Source organism: Panthera tigris, chromosome C2 (genome assembly GCF_018350195.1).
Source record: "Panthera tigris isolate Pti1 chromosome C2, P.tigris_Pti1_mat1.1, whole genome shotgun sequence".
In the NCBI taxonomy this organism is placed as follows: Eukaryota; Metazoa; Chordata; class Mammalia; order Carnivora; family Felidae; genus Panthera; species Panthera tigris.
This window is the reverse complement of record NC_056668.1, coordinates 27,421,723-27,443,778: the sequence shown is the minus strand read 5'-3', so window position 1 is coordinate 27,443,778 and position 22,056 is coordinate 27,421,723. Positions and strand designations below refer to the sequence as shown.

The 22,056-nt window shown below is 34.7% G+C and overlaps 1 protein-coding gene across 6 annotated transcripts in view; it reads left to right on the top strand.

The window, feature by feature from the left end:
- Nucleotides 1-22,056, top strand: part of USP25 (ubiquitin specific peptidase 25) — a 148,729-nt gene that overhangs the window by 55,629 nt on the left and 71,044 nt on the right. For 5 of the 6 annotated variants that reach the window (XM_042956528.1, XM_042956525.1, XM_042956526.1 and 2 more), the window contains 3 exons: nt 8,504-8,590; nt 17,713-17,850; nt 21,966-22,042. In XM_042956528.1, the coding sequence (XP_042812462.1) occupies nt 8,504-8,590; nt 17,713-17,850; nt 21,966-22,042 (302 nt within the window). The remainder of the gene's footprint in view (nt 1-8,503; nt 8,591-17,712; nt 17,851-21,965; nt 22,043-22,056) is intronic. The other variant, XM_042956527.1, reaches the window with a different exon arrangement.

Genomic DNA, 22,056 nt, shown 5'->3' with positions numbered 1-22,056 from the left:
ATTTTAAAGTGAAGAAATTAAGCAGAGTGTTTTTGTGCAGGCATCTGTTCTTCAATCATTGTGGAAATTAAAATTTTGATTCTTCAAACATTAGATTTGAAGTTATATAGTAGTTCTTGTATATTAAATTGATTGCACATGGAAGAATAGTATCCTTAAATATTTTATGTTATTAAGTTTATTCATTTTTGAGAGAGAGGGAGAGAGAAAGAGAGAAAACGAATGAACGAATACAAGTAGGGGAGGGGCAGAGAGAGAGGGAGACAGAGAATCTGAGGCAGGCTCTGAGCTGTCAGCACAAAGCCAGATGTGGGGCTTGAACTCAACGATCTGTGTGATCCCGACCTGAGCTGAAGTCGGATGCTAAACTGACGGAACCACCCAGGCACCCCTTAGTTCAAATTTGAAACTGTTGTCCATCTATTTCTACTCTAAGTGGTGTTTGCTAATCTTAGCTTTTGTTTGACTTTTCAAATTTTTGGTGTTTTTTGGTGGGGAAGAGAATGGACTGCAAAAATTGCTTGTCCTATTTAAAATTTGAAATAATTTCACGAATTTTTAAATTTTTCCTTGGATTAGTGGCTGTGTAACTGGTAATGTAGCCTTACCACACTCCTAACATAGGCTAGTATAGGGTTCTTGGGATTATTGTTATTATTATATTATTTTTTGCAAAATCTAGACACATTGCAGAAATGACCTCTAGCCTTGAAAAGTTTGGGTTATAATGAAGTATTAAGATTATTGGCTTTTGGGTGTGTGGATACACATTACACTTCAGGTTTTGGGAAATTGTGGGTAGGAAGAAAAACTTGTCAAAAGACCACTTCAAGGTTTTTTTTTTGTTTTTTGTTTTTTGTTTTTGCTGTAATTTTAAAGCCTATTCTATTTAAAAAAATTTTTTTTAATGTTTATTTTTTAGAGAGATAGAGTGTGAGTGGGAGAGGGGCAGAGAGAAAGGGAGATGCAGAATCCTAAGCAGGCTCCAGGCTCTGAGTTGTCAGCACAGAGCCCGATGTGGGGCTCGAACTCAAAAACCGCGAGGTCATGACTTGAGCCGAAGTTGGATGCTCAACTGATTGAGCCACCCAGGCGCCCAAGTCTATTCTATTTTTAAGTAGCTTTTCATTTTCATCTCTAGTAATTAAAATCTTTTATCTTTTTTCATTTTGTGACATTACTTTTTAATTCCATGGATATCATCTGAGGTGTAAAAACTTATCATCATAAATGGAATTTTTCACCTATGAAAGAAAGTCGGGCAGGAAATCTCTTGTTAGTGCTGGAAGTTTCTTATTTTTTTTTCCAAAGTGAATTGAAACTTGTTCAAACTATGACATAAATGCACTGTAAAGTTTCACTTACAGGGTTTTCTCAGGGGTGGAATTTACTTAGTTGGCAGGACTAGTGTGAAACAACTGGGACTTCTTTTCTTTGTAAATATATCTGCCAATTATAGACATTTACTTAGATTATAAACCTCTAACTCCAGAATAGGTAGCAGGGATAGACTACAGAGGGTACATCTTTGTTTTACTTGTTCCTTTAGATACTGGCACCAATATTTTGGGAGAAAAGGGAAACAGTATCAGAAAGGGACTATAAGCAAGGAGAAGATGGTACAGAGGATGGCTTAAATCTTTTGGATGCTAGCAATATTAGCCTGACCGTCCTAGATTGGGCATTAACTCGTTATCTAGTCGAGTATTTTTATCTTGGAAGTTATATGTAAAAGGACTAATTGGTGCTCTTTTTCTCCACTAGGGTATCAGTGAAATGAGGTACTCATTTAGAGGTATATATTCTCTCTTGCTAGTTTGGGGTATAATTCATGGATTCTCATGATGGCCCTTGGTGCCTTTCCCATTTGGATGCCTCTGAGATGCTCAGAAGTAAGATTCTCATACATCTGTTTGCCTTGTACAGCCCCAGTTCACTTCTACTGTAGATCCATTGGTGCTTATTAATAAGTCTTATAACTCCATTTCACACTCAAAAGGGTTGTTAGTTGGAAGATAAAGGATATGGTCACCTTCCTCATAAATCGTGTAATTCCACAAGTATCCTGAGGGCAGAGCACAGATTTTCTAGGTTATTGTTTTATACCAGTATATAGTATAGTGTCTAACACATTGGAGGAATCCTTTAGGTAATTATTGAATGGGTGACTGAAAGAACCAAAAAGGAGCATATATTATATATGGTGGAATTGAAAACTTAAGATGCTTCTCTCACCCAAATGATCGGGATCGAGAAGATGCTATGTTTTCAAAAAATGTTAGGACATCATTTAACATGTTTATTCGCATTATTTTCTCTTAACTCTTTAATTTTCATCAAAGAACAGAAGTACCTGGTTCAAAGAGAAAATACAAAATTCCACAGCAATAAAAGGCTTATAGTGAAAAACAACAGTAATCTGCCCCAAACCTCCCTACCTTATAGTGATGAGTCTTAAAAGTAACTACAACCAGTTCTAGATTTTTTTCTTGTCATTTTTCTAAATGACATGCCTTCCTGCTGAGATAGATGAGGAATTAGCTGTCCATTTCATGTACCTAGAATTGCCTTTCTTTTCATTCTCAACATAGTTATATCATAAATTTAAATAGTCAGTAGTCAGTGTTTACATTTTCTATGATTTTGTAAACATTATAATGGTTTACTAGGAGTATCCCTTTGTAATTTTTTTGTTTTCCTGGAGTAGTCAGTTTCCCATTTTTTTCTTTCCATTTTTTATTTACTTATTCTTAAAATTTCCTCTAACATCCCTGTTATGGTTCTGAATGCACAAACATATTAACTCTATCTCCCTCTTTCTTGCTTGCTTTCTTTGTTTCATTTTTTTTTTTAATTAAAAAAATTTTTTTAACATTTCTCCATCCTTTTTTTTTTTTTTTTTTTTTAGAGTAAGAGAGACAGAGTGTGAGTGGGGGAGGAGCAGAGAGAGAGGGCGACACAGTATCTAAAGCAGGCTCCAGGCTCTGAGCTATCAGCACAGAGCCCGATGCGGGTCTCAAACTCAGAAATTGTGAGATCATGACCTGAGCTGAAGTCAGCTGCTTCAACTGAGCCGCCTAGGCAGCCCTGTTCGTTCTTTCCTTCCTTCCTTCCTTCCTTCCTTCCTTCCTTCCTTCCTTCCTTCCTTCCTTCCAAATTTGGTTCCCTTTACCACAGATTTCTCTGTCTCAGGTTCAAGCTGGATTCCGATTCTTTGTGTTTTAAGCATGATTGCTGGCTTTCTAAAAGGAAGCCTAGAGAAAGGTGATTGTGTGAAGGTTGATTGGGGATCACTTTGCAGGGTTTTTTACTTACTCCTCCTATTTGTAGCCCTGAGTCTCATTGCCTCACACACACAGACACTATGATTTTTCTGAAACCAAGTCCATTCAGTTCAGTTATATCCAAAGACAAAATTTCCTGTATCCCACAGAAGGAAGTGGTAGTTGTCTCAATCTTCTGTATCTGGGAAGGACATGGAGATTTAATTGCTCTGTATACAGACTTTCATCTTTTAATCATGCCATCTATTTCCAGTCCCTGCCTTACTCTGAACTTATGTGATACCATTCTTTTTTTTTTTTTTTTCCTAATCCACCAAGGAGAAGTGATCTTACTTTTCTTCAGTATCTTCATTATAGACAGTTTATATCCCTTTGCTTTCTTGTCATTGCTCTTTGTTTTCCACAAGTTATTTGAAATCTCATCTCATAGCTTTATGTTATTAACAAGAGTTTAGCCAAATTCCATTTTATCAAGTGACCTTCAAAATTTAATTTTTAGCTTCGGACTCAGTGAAAGGATACTTGTTTTCAGGATGCATCAATCACAGACACAGTTTAGGCAGCAGTGACATTTACCTTTTCCCACCTTTTTTTTGAAGAAATAGGTTGATCAGTACTATTATGACTATAGTTGAGGATATACAGTATTTGTGACTTAAAAACATTAATTTCTGTGATTTATTGTAATGATCACAAGTTCTACTTAGAGTTGTAGCTTATTAGGTTGTATTAGACCACTTACGTGGTCATATTTTTCTGGAACCCAACTCAACCAAACCAAAAGAACATCAACAAAAAAATCAACTATGTCACCTAACACTAAAGCAGTGAGGGATTTTGAGACTAAGCTCTGAAAGATCAGTATTTTTAGAGTAAGCTTCATATTTTGGGCAGATTTTATCCTTGAGACAGTTCCAGAAATGGCTTCTGAGTGGTTGGGAAGGTAAGCATAGTTTTGTACAAACTTGGAGCATTAGTAAACACCTTAGACTTCCAGTTAAATTCTAGAGGGCTAGAATGTTGGATTAGTGGGAACTGAAAATAAGCCAGGCTTCATAGTGTTTGAATTTCAGCTTCAACTCAGTATTGTTTGGATTAAGTTGATCTGGGACTGCAAATGACTCCAGTTTTAGTGCCTGCCAGAAGCAAATGTGTAAATTCTGTTAGAAGGTAATATTATCTAGAACTTTGAATTTTCTCCACTTTTTCCACATAAAAATAAATGTTTAGTATTCAAATCAGTTATAATCAGTTATAATCAAAAATTAAAATAACTGGCAATATGAAACCTGAAAATTGAATTGTTTGTTATAATAACTATTAATATGATGAAGGAATTAAAAGCAAGATTGAGAATTTCAATAGAAAAGTAAAAAGTATAAAAAAAAGCAAAATAGAAATTTTAGAATTGCTGAATATAATAAAGTTAATCAGTGGATGACTTTAGCAGTATATTTGACACAACTGAAGAGAAAATTAGTTAACTGGACATTTGGTTTGAAGAACATTTTCAGACTGAAGCCATGAAGTACAGATAAGAGGATATAAGAGATATTTTGGACATGGTGAATTGTGTTGACATAACATTTATGGTTATAGAGGGAAAGTAAAAAGAGAATATAGCAAAAGTAATATTTGAAAAGATGCCTGAGAATATTCCAAATGTGATGAATGGGATCAAGCCACAGATACTGGAAACAATAGGAATCAAGTAGCATAAACATAAAGAATATTGTGCCAAGGCACATAAAATGGAAAAAACTATGGACAAAGAGAAAATCCTAAAAGTAGCCAGGTGGAAAAGATGTATAGGCACACCTCAGAGACACATGGGTTTTGTTCCACACAATCGCAATAAAATGAATATCTTAATAAAACAAGTCAAATGAATGTTTTGGTTTCTTAGTGTGTATAAAAGTTATGTTTATACTATACTGCAGCCTATTCAGTATACAGTACGATTACATTAAAAAAAACAATATGTATACCTTAATTAAAAATAATTTATTGCTAAAAAATACTATTATCTGAGCTTTCAATGAGTCATAATCTTTTTGGTGGTGGAGGGTCTCGTTTCAATATTGATGGCTACCAACTGATGAGGGTGGTGGTTGCTGAAGGTTAGGGTGGCTGTGGCAGTTTCTTACACTAAGATGGCAGTGAAATTTGCCCAAACAGTTGAAAACCAAATCAATTGAATGAACACTTAGAAGCCACTGTAGTATTATTAATTGGCCTGATTTCAATATTGTTGTGTCCTAAGAAATAGGGAAGCCTGAGGAGAGTCAGAGAGAAGGAGGAATGGCCAGTTGGGGCAGCAATCATAACACATACAACATAATTGATTAAGCTTGTCATCTTTTGTGGGCATGATTTGCAGAGCCCCCCAAAAGTTTGCATTAGTAACATGCAAGATCACTGATTGTAGATCACCATAAAAGATATAATAATAGAAATTTTAAAATATTGCAAAAATTACCAAAATGTGACACAGAAACACAAAATGAGTAAGTGCTGTTGGAAAAGTGGCAACTAGGCTTGCTTGACAAAGGGTTGCCATCAACCTTCAATTATAGAAAATATGAGCTCTACAAAATGCATTAAGATGAAGCGTTAAAACAAGAGGTGCCTGTATCACCTCTATAAAGAAACAAAACAAAGATTGACAGCTGACTTCTGAACAGAAATACTGTTTTTAGAGTGCTATAAAAAATAACTGGCCATCTAAAATTCTATAACTGGCAAAAATCTTACAAAAATGAAGAAAAACAATTTCACACTAAGCAGAAGCTGAAGTAATTCATTACCAATAGACCCACACCGAAAGAAATATAATTGTTTAGAAAGGTATTCAGGGAGAAGAAAAATGTTCCCTAATGGGAATTTAGAGTAAAGAAGTGGGATTGAGATTATCCTAATTTGTCATTATTCTCTTTCCTATTTAAACTACTCATAAAACAGTCTGTATTTTATCATTTTTCTATCCCATTTCTTCAGTACTCCTTGCTGCCTCTCTTCCATCATTCTACTGAAAAGGTTATTTCCCAGTTGCCAAATCCAAAAGTTAGTTTTCTTCCCTTACCTTACTGGATCTGGCAACATTTGAGAGTATAGGTCCCTGATTTATCATGGTTCAGTTTATGATTTTTTGACATACAGTAGTACAAAAGCAGTATATATTCAGTAGAAGTTGTACTCTAAATTTTGATCATTTTTTGGGCTAGCAGTGTGCCGTATAGTACTTTCTTGTGATGCTAGCTCCTAGTCGGACATGTGATCACGAGGGTAAACAATGATATACGTACAACCATTCTGTACCCATACAACCTATTCTGTTTTTCACTTTCAGTACAGTATTTAATAAATTACATTATATATTCAACACTTTGTTATAAAATAGACTTTGTATTGGATGATTTTGCCCACCTGTACGCTAATGTAAATGTTCAGAACACTTTTGAGGTAAGCTAGGCTAAGCAAAGATGTTCGGTACGTTTTGTGTATTAAATGAATTTTCAGCTTAATGATACTTTAATTGTAGGGAGGGTTTATCCAGATGTAACCCCATCATAAATCAAGAAGTTCTGTATTGCAAATCTTGTCCATCTTGAAATTTGCCGTTGATTCTTTGAAGTACTTCAGAATTTTCTGTGGTACTTTATTTTTCTATCTTTGTTGAGAAGCCCCTGACCTAGGTACTTTTTAAAGTTCCACAGTTACTCTGATACACTGCTATATTTGAAGGACATTTTCTCCTTTTTCTTTTTGCTTGCATACTCTTCACTTCCCATACTATTCTTATTTTGTCAGAGACTCAATATATTTTATTATCTGCTTGTTCTCCTCGTGTCTGCATGTAGTGGGTACTCCATAAATATTTATTAAATGAATGAATAAATTAATTACCTCACATGTTCATTTGTTTAATTGAGAAATACTTCAAGATTACAAGATAACCAAAATATTTTCCTACAGTTTCTGTTGCCAGCTTTATGATTTTATCTTTCTTTCTTTTTTAATGTTTTTTAATGTTTATTATTTTTGAGAGAGAGAGAGAGAGAGCAAGCACAGAAGGGGAAGAGAGAGGGAGACACAGAATCTGAAGCAGGCTCCAGGCTCTGAGCTGTCAGCACAGAGCCCGATGCGAGGCTCGAACTCACAAACCACCAGATCGTGACCTGAGCCGAAGTCGGCCGCCCAACCGACTGATCCACCCAGGCACCCCTGGTTTTATCTTTCATATTTAGGTCTTTAAACCACATCTATATCTATATATCTATATCCTAGTTTTTTCTTTATAGATAGTGGGCCAGTTTTCCCAACCCCCAACTCCTAAACAAAATCTTGTTTTATGATTGATTTGTGGTGCTACCTTTATGTTCTATCAAGTTGGCTCACACAACTTTGCTAAGACCTCATGCATCCTTGCCTCCTATAGTGATTTTCAACAGAAAGGAATATGTTTTACATCTTAAAAAACTTGACACACACGTGTATATAAAATGGATACAATGAAAATTTTGCAAACAGTATTCTGGTGTGTTTACTGTGTATGACAGGTTCTGCTATTTTCAGTTGCATTTTATTTCATTTTTTTAAACAAATAATCATGATGATGACAATATGAGTTCTAGGAAGCTTTCCTGTGGACATCTTTCATATGCTCTCATCCTCTGTGAGATCAATAGAATTGTATCTTGGAGTCAGATTTCTATTGTCCTAATATCTTTCTCCTTTCTGGGCTGTGTGTCTTCTTGAGCATAGAGATAATATGTAATTTCTTTATGTCTCTATCACCTAGCAGCTGGCCCATAAATTTATTAGTGCTACATTTTTGTAGTATTGATACCTCAAGATAACGCAGTGAATATAACATGTTTAAAAAGTTCTAGACTTAGCATTTGTGTACCTTTTGAGGAAACTGCTTATTAAGCACATAGAGAAAGCTTTTAATAATATATAGTATGATTTTTTGTGTTGTCCACAATTAATTTTCTGCTTTTCCATACAATAAATATTGTTAATGATAAAGAATAGTGTGTCAGTATATAAGAAATTTGACATTTTCTCTAGGAGAAAATAGGTCTTGTGCTAGTGGCAACAATCCTGTGTATAAGTAGAATAGTTGTCAAAAATAAATCTCTAAGACCAGTCATATTTTTATAGTTCTGTTAATAGAACTTTCCCCTAGATTTTCTTAAATTGTTGTTCTTTTTCAGTCATTATTCAATCTTTTGGAATTTAGAAGATTAGTTCTGAATTACAAGCCTCCGTCAAATGCTCAAGATTTACCCCGAAACCAAAAGGTAAAACTATGAAAGATTTTTAAGCAGTGTGTGTGTGTGTATGTCATCATATTCTTTTATCTGTGCTTGATTTTAGGGCAGTTTGTCTCATCAAATATGAAACTGTTAATTTTGAATGTCAGCCCATTAATCTCAGTTACTACAGTAACTTTCTAATCTTTATCAGTATATTATAAATCTGAATTTTTCTTCACATGTGTGTCAATAATATGCTAGTTTATTGTGTCACTTTAGTAATTGCTTTTCACTCTCTCTTTTTTAAGTTCATTTATTTATTTTGGGGGGTGGGGAGAGGAGCAGAGAGAGAGAGAGGGAATCCCAAGCAGGGATTGACAGCTCTGAGAAAGCACAGAACCCAATATGGGGCTCGATTCCATGAACTGTGAGATCATGACTTGAGCTGAAATCAAGAGTTGTGTTGCTCAACTGACAGAGCCACCTGGGTGCCCCTCCCTTTTTCTTCTTTTTGAATTGTCAAATTTCAGGAACTTTATAGGTTTTAATTTATAATTCAAGGTTTTTCTTTCAATTGCCTCCCGAAAAATTGTGTGAAAATAAAAATTTTTGTGTAGATGAGCCCTTTAAAAGATTAGTTTTTACGGGCTGTCTTTGCAGTGACAATCTATAACTTCCTTTTTGTAAGTTTATATTGTTAGGCAATATAACGTGACAGAACACACACATAATCAGGGCTAGATTGCCTGGGTATCCTGGCTGTGGATTTAGGGTTTGAACTGTCTGTTCAGTTTCCTTTCCTGAAAGGTGTAAATAATATTAGTAATTATGGTATACGGTTTTGAGAATTAAATGAGGTAAAACATACAAAGGGCTTAGAAGTACATAGTTCATAGTAAGTACCTCAGATGATGTTATTGTATTCATGTTAGCTTTTCAAAGTAGGACTGATGCAGAAATTTATATTTAATGTAAGAAATTAATTATGGAGGTGATACATGTGAGTATTTAGGGCTTTAAGGATCTTGTCATAAAAAAAATTGTAGCCCTAAAAGGGGACTGGTTGCACAAAGAAGTTAAAGTGTTAGGTTACCATAAAGTATTGAACTTTGCGTGACTTCCTTTTAGTGTTAATGATATGTAATAGAATTATATTTTTCTTCTTTTTTTAAATTTTTTTTAATGTTTACTTATTTTTGAGAGAGAGAGGAGAGAGATAGAGTGTGAGTGGGGAGGGGCAGGGAGAGAAGGAGACACAGAATCTGAAGCAGGCTCCAGGCTCCAAGCTGTCAGCACAGAGCCTGACACGGAGCTCAAATTCTTGGACCGCAAGATCATGACCTGAGCCAAAGTCGGACGCTTAACCAACTGAGCCACCCAGGCACCCCTGTTTTTCTTTTTTTTAAAAATATTTATTTATTTATTTTGAGAGAGAGCACGCGTACATGTGAGTGAGCAGGGGAAGGAGACAGAGGATCCCAAGCAGGCTCTGTGCTGTCAGTGCAGAGCCTGATGTGGGGCTTGAACTCATAAACCATGAGATCATGACCTGAGCCTAGACCCAGAGTCAGACACCTAACCAGTTGAGCCACCCAGGCGTTCCTGTTTTTCTTTTAGTGTGTAATTTGAAAATCACTTGTTCTGTAAACATGAAACATTTATAATGCAAACTAGTGGGAATACAATGATTTATAGCTAGCTTTTCAGGCTATAATCTTTGAGCAGTAGAGTATCAGGCTGGTAAGCAAGCCTAAACAAGCCATTTTCAAAGGGGACCAAGATTACCTGACTACCCCACAGACTTGCAGAGAAATTAAGCAAAACCCCTTCACTCATTACAGTTGTTCCATGAAGTTTTTTGGACTGTTGCTTCCATTATCACACCTTGTTAATAATCACAGTTCTCTCCTCTCCTTTTTTTTTTTTTTTTAATAATGCTTTCCTTTTTTTTTTTTTTTTTAAATGTTTATTTACTTATTTCGAAAGAGAGAGTGTGCATGTGGCCTAGGAGCTGGGGAGGGGCAGAGGGAGAGAGGGAGAGAGAGAATCCCAAGTAGGCTCTGCACTGTCAACACAGAGCCAAGCGTGGAGCCCCATCTCATGAATTGAGAGATCATGACTTGAGCCAAAATTAAGAAGTTGGGCGCTTAACCGACTGAGCCACCCAAGTGCCCCCACAGCTCTTTCTTCTCATGTCTCAGTTGAAGTATATTTATAATTTACGTGACATTATTTGGAAATATTGCTTCCAATTAGGTATTTATATGTATCTTGACTTTTTCTCTTTTGTTTCTGGATTTTAGTGCTTTAAAGAGTTTTAATTTACTTTATTTTTCAAAATGTTGAATAAGACCAAGTTAGTTTTAGAGTCGTATTTAAAAACGATCATAACATCCATGCTTATGTACCAGAGCTAATTTTAGGATTGTTCAGCTGAGTACCCATGAAATATATAAATCTTACCTTCACCTTTCTAGAGAAATTTGTTTTCTTGCAGTAGATGGATCAGTATGTCCAGGTGTCCCTTTAGGTTAAGGAATTAAAAGGATCTCTACTTCAATTGTGAAAAAAAAACGCTTTATTTAGAAGAACTCTGTGCAGTTTTTTAAAAGATTATTTCACAAATGAAGTTATTCTTTAAGTTTATTATTTTTATTTATTTTGGTAGAGAGATAGCAAGCAGGAGAGGGGCAGGAGAGGGAGACAGAATCTCAAGCAGGCTCTGCACTGGCCCCACAGAGCCTGTTGCAGGGCTCAAACTCATGAACCCTTGAGATCATGACTTGAGCTGAAGTCAAGAGTTGGATGCTTAACTGGCTGAGCCACCCCAGTGCCGCTGAAGTTATTCTTTAATGTGGCATGGTAACATCAATACATACTATAACTGACATCTCTGAAGCAGATATGTGGGACTAATAGGTAGTTATCAGCCACTGATTGGTGCTACATTCAGCTGAGGTGATGAAAAACACCAGGTGTACTGACTGAGTCATCCACACACCCCAAGGTACTGTTTGTAATTTTAATGTCTAGGAGAATTGTGAGGTACTAGAAGTCTAAAGATGGATTCTCACCGTAAACATCTTACCCCTCCCCACTCCCATTCATAATGTCTTTTGGCTTAAACAGTCATAAACTGATGACAAAACATGTTCAAATGTTGAGAAAACAGAGATAAATAGTTCATAATAGTGGTAATCTTCATACAAATAGCTAAAAGCTTATTACTCATAAGGTATATTATTTAAAGTCTTGTTTAAGGGTGAATATTTCCAAATAAACAATATTTTCTCATTTTCCACTACTCATAGATAAGATGCATATGAGCAGGGAATATGTTTAATTGAATTCCGTTTGGCAAACACCTGAAGGAATTTGAATTTTCAAATGACAGAGTCATTCTGGAATTTCTGTCTTTAGTTATGAATAAAGTAATAAGATTGGATTTACAGGTTTCAGTACATTTCAAAGGATTCAAAGCATGCAAAGTATATTTTCTGACTGCGGTGGAATAAAGATGGAATTTGACAACAGAAAGATATTAGAAAATCTCTCTGATTATGGAAAATTAAGTAATACACCTTTAAATAACCCAAGGGACAAAGAGAAAATCAGAGGGGAAATTTCAGAATATTTTAAATTAAAACACAACATACCAAAATTAGAAGGATATAGCTAAGGCAGATGTTAGTGGAAAAAACATGAACTAAACACATTAGAAATTAAGAATAGTTTCAAATTTATGACATTGGCTTGCACATCAAGAAATTAGAAAAAAAAGCACATTAATATTTGAAAATAGAAGAAAGGAAATAATAAAGATAAGAGCTAGATTATTGAAATAGAAATGAAATTGAAATAGTAGAGAAAATTAATGGGACCAAAAGCTGCTTCTTAAGATCAGTAAAATGAATTTCTAGGTAGTCTGAGCAAAAAAAAAAAGAAGAAACAAATTACCAGTATAAACAATGAAAGAGAGGGACATCACTATAAATTATCTAGAAAATAAAATAGAATAGTGGAATATTATAGACAAATATCTTGAAAGCCACAAACTACTGAAGCTCACTGATGGAAAAATAGATAACCTGAGTATCCCTATATTACATAAAGAAATAGAATTTTTAGTTAACCTAATCACCAAAAAATTCAACAATGAAGTAGCTTACTGGTGAATTATACCAAACATGTAAGGAAAGAATAATACCAGTTCTCTACATGTTTTTTCAGAAAATTGAGAATGAGGTAAAACTTCCCAGTTCATTCCATGCGCCCAGCATTACTGTGAAGCCAAATAGAAAAATATATTTCTTTTATTTTTTTTTAATTTTTAAATACCTTTTTAAGTTTGTTTATTTATTTTGAAAGAGAGAGCATGTGTGAGCAGGGCTGGGTCAGAGGAAGAGGGAGAGAGAGAATCCCAAGCAGGCTGTGTGCTGTCAACACTGAGCCTGACACAGGGCTCCATCCTAGGAACTGCAAGATGGTGACCTGAGCTGAAATCCAGGTGCGCTGCTCAACCGACTGAGCCATCCAAGCACCCTTAGAAAAAGATATTTCAAGAAAAGGAAACTAATGACCAATATTCTTCATGAACATAAAAGCAAAATGTTGTAGCAGATATTTGGCAAATAACTCTTGAAACATCCATAAAGGATACTACCTCAGCAACTGGAGTTTATGTAGACTGCAAGGTTGGTTTAGTGTTCAAAAATCAGTCTAATTCACCATGGTAACAGACTAAAGAAGAAAACCATATAATCACCTTAGTAGATAAAGAATTTGACAAAAGCTCATGTACCTAAAATCTCTCAGAAACTAGAAACTGGAAGAAGCTTTTTTATCTTGATAAAAATCATTTATGAAAAGCCTATGACTAATATAATACTTAGGTGAAAGACTGAGTGCTTTTCCCCAAAAATCAGGAGGAAGCAAGGATATCTGTCCTCACCACTTCTGTTAAACAGTAGACTGGAGTTCTTAACCAGTGCTATAAAGCAGGAAAAGGAAATAAACATGAAGATTAGAAGGGAAGAAATAAAGGTGTCTTTGTGTATATGCTTGGTTGTCTATGTAGAAAATTCTAAGTACTGTACAAAAATAAATAAAAGATGGTAGAACCAAGGAATGAACTCAGCAAGGTTACGTGATATGAGGCAAACATGCAAAAATCAATTTTATTTCTAGGGGCACCTGGGTGGCTCAGTCAGTTAAGTGTTGGGCTGTTGACTTCAGCTCAGGTCATGATCTCACGGTTCATGAGTTCGAGTTCTGTGTCGGGCTCTGCACTGACAGCACAGAGCCTTCTGGGATTCTGTCACCCTCTCTCTCCTCCTCCCCCTCTTCTTCTTTCTCTCTCTCTCAAAAGAAACTTTAATTTTTTTTTAATGTTTATTTTTGAGAGAGAGAGAGAGAGACAGTGTGAGCAGGGGAGGGGCAGAATAGGAAGGAGACACAGAATCAGAAGCAAACTCCAGGCTTCCAGCTGTCAGCACAGAGCCTGATATAGGGCTCGAACTCATGAACCCTGAAATCATGACCTGAGCCGAAGTTGGACGCTTAATCAACTGAGCCACCCAGATGCCCCTCAAAATAAACTTAAAAAAAAATCAGTTGTATTTGTAAATACAGTGGGAAATTTAAATTAAAAAATACATATATACAGTAGCATAAAATGTGGACTATTAGGGGTAAAGTGGGCAAAAGATACTTGTAGAAAACCACAAAATTTTGCTGAGAGAAATTAAAGAGATAGATATGTTTAAGGATGAGAGGATTCAATATTGATTGTTATGATATCAATTATCCCCAGTTTAATCTATAGATTCAGTGCAATCTCGATCATAATTCCAGCAGGTTTTTTCATAGGAATTGACAAATTGATATTACATTTGTATAGAAAATCGGACTACTAGAATAGCCATAGTAGTTTTAAAAAGAAAGACAATGTTGGAAGAATCAACTCTTATGCATTATTTTTGGTGAAAAGATAGTCTAGTCATACAGATCAATGGAACAGAATAGAATCCAGAAATAGACCTACACATATAGAGTGAGTTGGTTTTAATGAGAATTGACAAAACAATTCAGTAGACAAAGGAAAATCTTTTAAACTAATGGTATCATAGACAAAAAGATAACCCTCAGCCCTTACAGAACATATCTTTTTCAAATATATGAAAAAAACTGATAATGGATTATAGACCTAAAAGAAAACAAACTATAAAAATTCTTGATGAAAACATTAGAGAAAATTTTAATGTCTTAGGTTAAGAAAAGATTTCTTAAGTGGGAGAAAACAAGGACACAAATCATAAAAAAATGATTAACTGGACTTCATCAAAATTAAAAACTTATCTGAAAAATTTATACAAAATGAAAAGCTAAGCCACAACTGGGAGCAAATTGCTCTCAGCCAATTTCTGTGGCTAGAAAATCTTTCTGAATTTCAAAAGGCGAAATTGTAAATGATGTTAAATGCAGCTACTACATTTGGCTAAATTATGAAAATATCACCACATGCAGAAACTATTCAAACTATTCTTAGTCTTTTTTTAAAAAAAGACTTATTAAGGTGTAACTGATGTACAATATACTGTATACTATAAAGTGCACACTTAGCAAAACACGTATCAGATAAAGGAATTGTATCTAGAATATATACAGAACTTGCATAAGTCAATAAGATAAGCTATTACTGTTCTGGGAAAAATATTTGGACAGACACTTCACCAAAGAGGATCTACAGACAAATAACTACATGAAAAGGTGCTTGACATTATTTCATAGGAAAATTGAAATTAAAACTAGAGGTGCCATTTTGTACCTACTGGAAGAACTAGTTAAAAATATAACCCATATCCAAATGATGTAGAAAATGGATCTAGAACTCTTATTAAGCTGTCAGTGGGAATATAACATGTATAACGCTTCTGCAAAAGCAGTTTGGTTGTTTCTTGAAAAAATAAATCTATATACAACCTAAGCTCTCTCCAAGTTTTTACTCAAGAGAAATTAAAACATATGTCCACACAAAGACATGTACGGTAATAGCCACAACAGCTGGAATAGGTCACTGGATAAAGAAGTGTGGGATATTCAGACAATTAGAATACTACTGAGCGTTAAGACAGAATGGATTGTTAACACACACAGTCTTGGGGATGAAACTCAAAATAATTACTTCTGTTGTAAGAAACCAGACTAAAATGAGTACATAGAGTATGATCTGATTTGTGTAAATTTCTAAAAAATACAAAGTGACCATGGTTGCCCTGGGATGATCAGGGAAAGGGAGTAAAGTTTGAAGAAACTTGTGGGAGTGATGGATAGGTACATTGTCTTGTCTGTGGTGATGCTTTCATGGATGTATACATGTCTGAAGCTCAGGAAAGTATGTACTTTATAATGTACAGTATATTGTACATCAGTTATACTTTGAGAAGTCTTTTTTTTAAAAGACTAAGAATAGTTTGGATAGTTTCTGCATGTGGTGATATTTTCATAATTTAGCCAAATGTAGTAGCTGCATTTAACATCATTTACAATTTTGCCTTTTGAAATGCAAAAAGATTTTCTAGCCATGGAAATTAGCTGAGAACAAAAATGTTTAAATAAATTATTTTACTTTTCCAATGTGCTTCTCAGCAGAAATACACTAAATTTTCAAAAGCCCATTTATTTCATCCTTGTTCTTAGCAAGGAATGTCTCAAAAAACTGTGCTTAGATTTGGTCATAAAAGAAAGAAATTGAGCTCAGAAAATTAAGGGTATTTTGGAAATTATTTTGTGGATTAAAATTGTATTTATACTTTTAAAACCTATCTATATAAGGCATTTGAGGGGGAGTAGGAAGTACAACAGAAAAATTATAGGTTAGTTTTCTTTCATTTAAAACTTTTACATTTACCCTTTATCATCGATGATGGATTTTATTATACTTATATAAAATACATGTTTTCTATAACTTAGCACTTTCATTCAGACAATGCACTTTGTGATTGCTGTAATGGTGTATTGTTTTTGGATCAAATGCCAAGCATTTGGAGCCAAATGTTTTATTCCTTTATACTTGTTTCTTAGGACTCCTTTTTAAAATGCATTCTAGGAACAACTATTTCTACATTGATTATATCATTCTGGACAGCACTATACATATACACACACATCCCTACAGTTTATAATGTTGAGAACACCAACTATATACACTTGGAAGATTTTTCTCATATTTCAATCGAATAGATAACCTTTACGTGTTGAAATTGTTATTGCAAGAGCTAAGTATATAATAACTGCTTGTTTGATTTGTTACCATATTTATTTAACTGAGATATGTGAATTCCATTCTTTAAAAACATTTCCTTCTTGTTTTAAAGTAAGTTCATAATTGATAATATTGGGTTGTTTTTGTTTTTTTTCTGGAGGGTTTAAACCAAATGTAAAGAATTGAATACCTGCTTTGTGTAGTAGAAAGTTGTGGAAGAAATTTAGAAGTTCTTGTTTTTGAGAAGCTTACAGTCTATTGAGACACAAAAGTTAAGATTTCAAAGGAACACTAGAAGCATGATACATTAGTCTAATATTAGGAACTACTCTAATTACTTATTAGACTCATATTGTCTGATTATTAGGATCATCACAGGACACTCCCAGTTGGTGATTCATTGCTGAGTGAAAGACATTCATTTTAGTAGATGTGGAGTTTGAAGGAATTATTGACTTGAAGGGGTCTGGGAAGGCTTCATGGAAGAGGAGGGATCTTTGTTTAAATGGGCTTATTGAGGAAAAGTACTTAAATAGTGCCTGGCATGAAGTTAGCACTCATTGAATATCGGCTGTTGTTATTGCTGTCCACAGCAGCTGGCTTTGCTGAATGGAAAGAATTATAATAAATAGGCTTGAATGAGGAGGATATTCTTGGCTGGGTAATAACATGATTAGCTATAAAAATGTAGCATTTGTGCTAAAATTGTGAGCTAAGCGTAGGTCCTCTGCTGTTTTTGTGCTCTACTCTGTTGAATCTCCTAGATCACAACAGTCTTCTTTAATTACGATGTAAGGAGTGCTGGACTCCTCCCTAATCAATATTAGTTAAGTTTTTGCATTTTAAAATGAATATCTGTTTACCAATAAAGATTAATCTTCACTTAAGATTTTCCCCCCAATAGGAGCATCGGAATTTGCCTTTTATGCGTGAGCTGAGGTATCTATTTGCACTTCTTGTTGGTACTAAAAGGAAATATGTAGATCCATCAAGAGCAGTTGAAATTCTTAAGGATGCTTTCAAATCAAATGACTCTCAGCAGGTAGTTTTTTTTTTTTTTTTTTTGTACTTATATATTACCGATCGTATTTTATTTAATCTGATTGTTCCTTAATTAGTTTTTTCAAAGATACATGACAATTGACGATGTTGTTATTCATCTTTATTAAAAATAAGTTGTAGTCATTTGAAACATTGCTTATTTGGAAGGTTTACTTTTACATTAAAAAAATAACGGTGATCTTGAAAAGTCTTAAATGAAGCTGTGATTTATATTATGATTGAAATTAATAAGTGAAAACGGGTAAAATTAAGAGTGTTCACAAATATGTATATATAAATCTTCACGAATGTGTGATAATCCAATGCTACTATAGTATACATGCTTTTGATATGTCTGTTTTTGTTGACAGGGAATAGTTTCTTTAATTACTCAGAAAAGGTTTCTGAACTACATTAACTTCGTTATTGCTGCTTCTGGTTTTCAATCTTTGTATAGTGCTATTTTGTGGTTTTCAAAATCTATTTCTTAAAGATAATTGGGAGTTTCACATATAATTTGAGAAGTCAGAAATTAAAAAAGAAGGAGAATAAGAAAAGCAAAGAAAATAGCAGTGTACTAGCAGCAGTGATGGAGGAGATGGCAGTGAAGCAGATGAAACGTTTCAGGAGAGATTCCTAAAGCCACCGCACTTGCAGCAGACTGGGCTGTATCTGTTATGTGGATATGTAGAGACAGTGTTTGGAGAAGGTTCTGAAAAGATGTGTAATTCTGCCACTGTCTTCCCCATGTTTTTTGTTTGTTTGTTTTGTTTTGTTTTTTTGTTTTTTTTTTGGGTTTTTTTTTTATGAAATTTATTGTCAAATTGGTTTCCATACAACACCCAGTGCTCATCCCAAAAGGTGCCCTCCTCAATACCCATCACCCATCCTCCCCTCCCTCCCACCCCCCATCAACCCTCAGTTTGTTCTCAGTTTTTAACAGTCTCTTATGCTTTGGCTCTCTCCCACTCTAACCTCTTTTTTTGTTTTTTTTTTCCTTCCCCTCCCCCATGGGTTTCTGTTATGTTTCTCAGGATCCACATAAGAGTGAAACCATATGGTATCTGTCTTTCTCTGTATGGCTTATTTCACTTAGCATCACACTCTCCAGTTCCATCCACGTTGCTACAAAAGGCCATATTTCATTTTTTCTCATTGCCACGTAGTATTCCATTGTGTATATAAACCACAATTTCTTTATCCATTCATCAGTTGATGGACATTTAGGCTCTTTCCATAATTTGGCTATTGTTGAGAGTGCTGCTATAAACATTGGGGTACAAGTGCCCCTATGCATCAGTACTCCTGTATCCCTTGGATAAATTCCTAGCAGTGCTATTGCTGTGTCATAGGGTAGGTCTATTTTTAATTTTCTGAGGAACCTCCACACTGCTTTCCAGAGCGGCTGCACCAATTTGCATTCCCACCAACAGTGCAAGAGGGTTCCCGTTTTTCCACATCCTCTCCAGCATCTATAGTCTCCTGATTTGTTCATTTTGGCCACTCTGACTGGGTTTTGTTTTAAAGACACTTTTATGGCAAAGATACATCAATGAAAAAGGTGCTCACATTAGGATTTGCTCTTATTTATTTTTGGTTGGTTTGGTTTTTAAAAAAATTTCTAACAAAGTTCCAGTGCTGTATAGGTTTAATGTCTTACTCTTATCTGTTATAATAACACTTAACATAGTCAAATATTCTTAAAAATGATCTCAAACCCCCATTTTAGAGTACTCCTGGTTCTACGTGTCTTTTTTTTTTTTTTTTTTGTAGCACTGTTTCTTTAGTATGTTCATTATATTCTCTAATAGCTTTGGGCATAAAATTAAATTTAAAAAGTCACTTCTATTTCCTGACTTATGTTTCTTATGGAATTGCTTTTTCTATGTCTTTTTCTTGGTTACTATGAATATTAATCTTTGGGTATCTTTTCATATTTAAGAATGAGGCTGCACAAACTTATTGGGAGGCTTATATGTACACTGTAGACTTTTTAGTTTTGTTAGAGTGGACAGGGAGACAACTAGCTGTTGTTAGGCTGTTACAGACTCTTGACTGCCACGATGCGAATGCCATTGCTTTAGGCTGCAGTGTAGACTAACTAGTTTTCTCGTTGTTAGTTCTTTTTCTCTGGAGATCTTTTAGAGTAGTTGCACGTTATATTCAGGTTGATACAGGTTTGATTCTCTTTTCGCAGACGCTTGAATCTGAAACACACATTAGTGGCAGAGTGGAATAAATCCACGAGTGAAGTAAACATCATTACTTTTTTAGAACGTGAATTCATACTTCTATTTGATAGTCTTCTTAAATATATCATGTTTTGGAATATGCAAGAGTCTTGTGGGATACCCTTTGGTATATAGTACTGTCAATTTTAATTATACCTATAATTGTTACAGTTTAAAATTAAAATGTTGTGGGAAAGGCCTCATCTTTTTTCTCTTGATGAAAGCAGGCAGAATTCTTTTGTAAATGTTGATTTTAGATCAACTGCTTAAAAAGGGATTGATTTATTCTGAATAGTATTGTGATAAGTAGGAAATGTGTGTTTCTTGTTAGATTTAACCTTGCAAGATAAGTAAATTACAGAATTTTAAAGTTATGGAAAGTTGTTTTTAAGGTGTTCTGTTAGTTTGTGGGGCAGCTGTAACAAATTACCATAAACCATTGACTTCAAAGCAACTGAAAACTATTCTCTCACAGTTCCAGAGGCCAGAAGTCTAAAGTAGAGGTGGTGGCAGGGCTGTGGTCCCTCCCATGGCCCTAAGGGAGACTTCTTCTTGCCCTAACCATCTGCTGGTGGCTTATGGTATTCCTTGGCTTTTCGTGGCATAGCTCCTGTCTCTGTTACATGGCCTTTTCCCCTGTGTGTCTTTGAGTGTGCTTCTTTTCTGTTTCTTGTAAGAATACCTATCCATTGGATTTAGGGCCTACCCTAATCAAGGATGATCTCATGTAGAGATTTACCTTAATTATATCTGCAAACACCCATATTCTGAATAAGATTTCATTCTGAGGTTCCAGGTGGACATACATATTGGTGGGCCACTATTTAACTCACTCCAGTTCGTATGGATGTTTATAACTGGATTTTTGGGCTGAGTTTAGTTATCTCTAACTATATGGCTTTGGAACAATTCATTTAAGCTTCTTAGATCCTAGTTTCAGCATTCTAAAGGTGAATGGATAGACCCAGATGCTCTTCAGAAAACTTCTAGCAGGAAAAATATGTAATAGTAAATTTGTTTAATACTTGGGGCTCTTTTGGTAAATAAAGGCAGATTGCTTACATTGATTCATCGGTCTTTGGCAGAGCAGACTTAGTTGGATTGGTTTACTTTTTCTCCCTAGGTTCTAGATGAACCTATTTTCTATGTTCTACCTCACATTATTGAAAGGATTATGGTAGTTCATGAGTAAAACTGCCACTGTCTATTCCTGTTTTTCCATGTTAGGGGAACTAGGACTGAAAGAAGGGATGGCAACAGGTGAGGTTTGTGCTAGTTCTGAACGGAGAATTTTAGAGTTCATGAGATGGTGGACTTGATACTGGGAGTTGGTGACTGATTGAACTAAACCTGTCCAAGGTAACATATCTTAGTAAAAGTGCACATGGCTTAAAAAGTTGTGTGTAAAGTTGAATTAAGAAAATGAATTGTCAAAAATCACATCTTCATTCTAAGAGAGAAGCCAGTAACAATTCTTTATATAATAAAGAATCTGTTAATGTGGGTCCTTCATTTTATAAACATTCATTAGAGAACCCTTTTTTGCGGTGATAATTGTTTTTAAAAATCTCATTTGCAAATTAGAATTTATGTATGTGTGTGTATGTGTATAATACATATATTTAACGTATAATACATGTGTATATTTTTTCCCATATTATAACCTAATTACTGTGATTTATCATTATAATGCTGACTCTCAGATCTTAGTTTTATTCTCTGGTTAGATTATAAATATTTATTGTATTTGATGTGAAACATTTCATGTAATACTTTTGGGAAAAGTCAGTAATTTTATATTTGATATGACGGGCTGTAAGTTTTATGTTGCAGTATTTAGTATTTTTATGAGTAGGCTTAATAAGACCTTGTTTTCTTTCCACAGCAAGATGTGAGTGAGTTTACACACAAATTATTAGATTGGTTAGAAGATGCCTTCCAAATGAAAGCTGAAGAAGAGACGTAAGTTACCATAA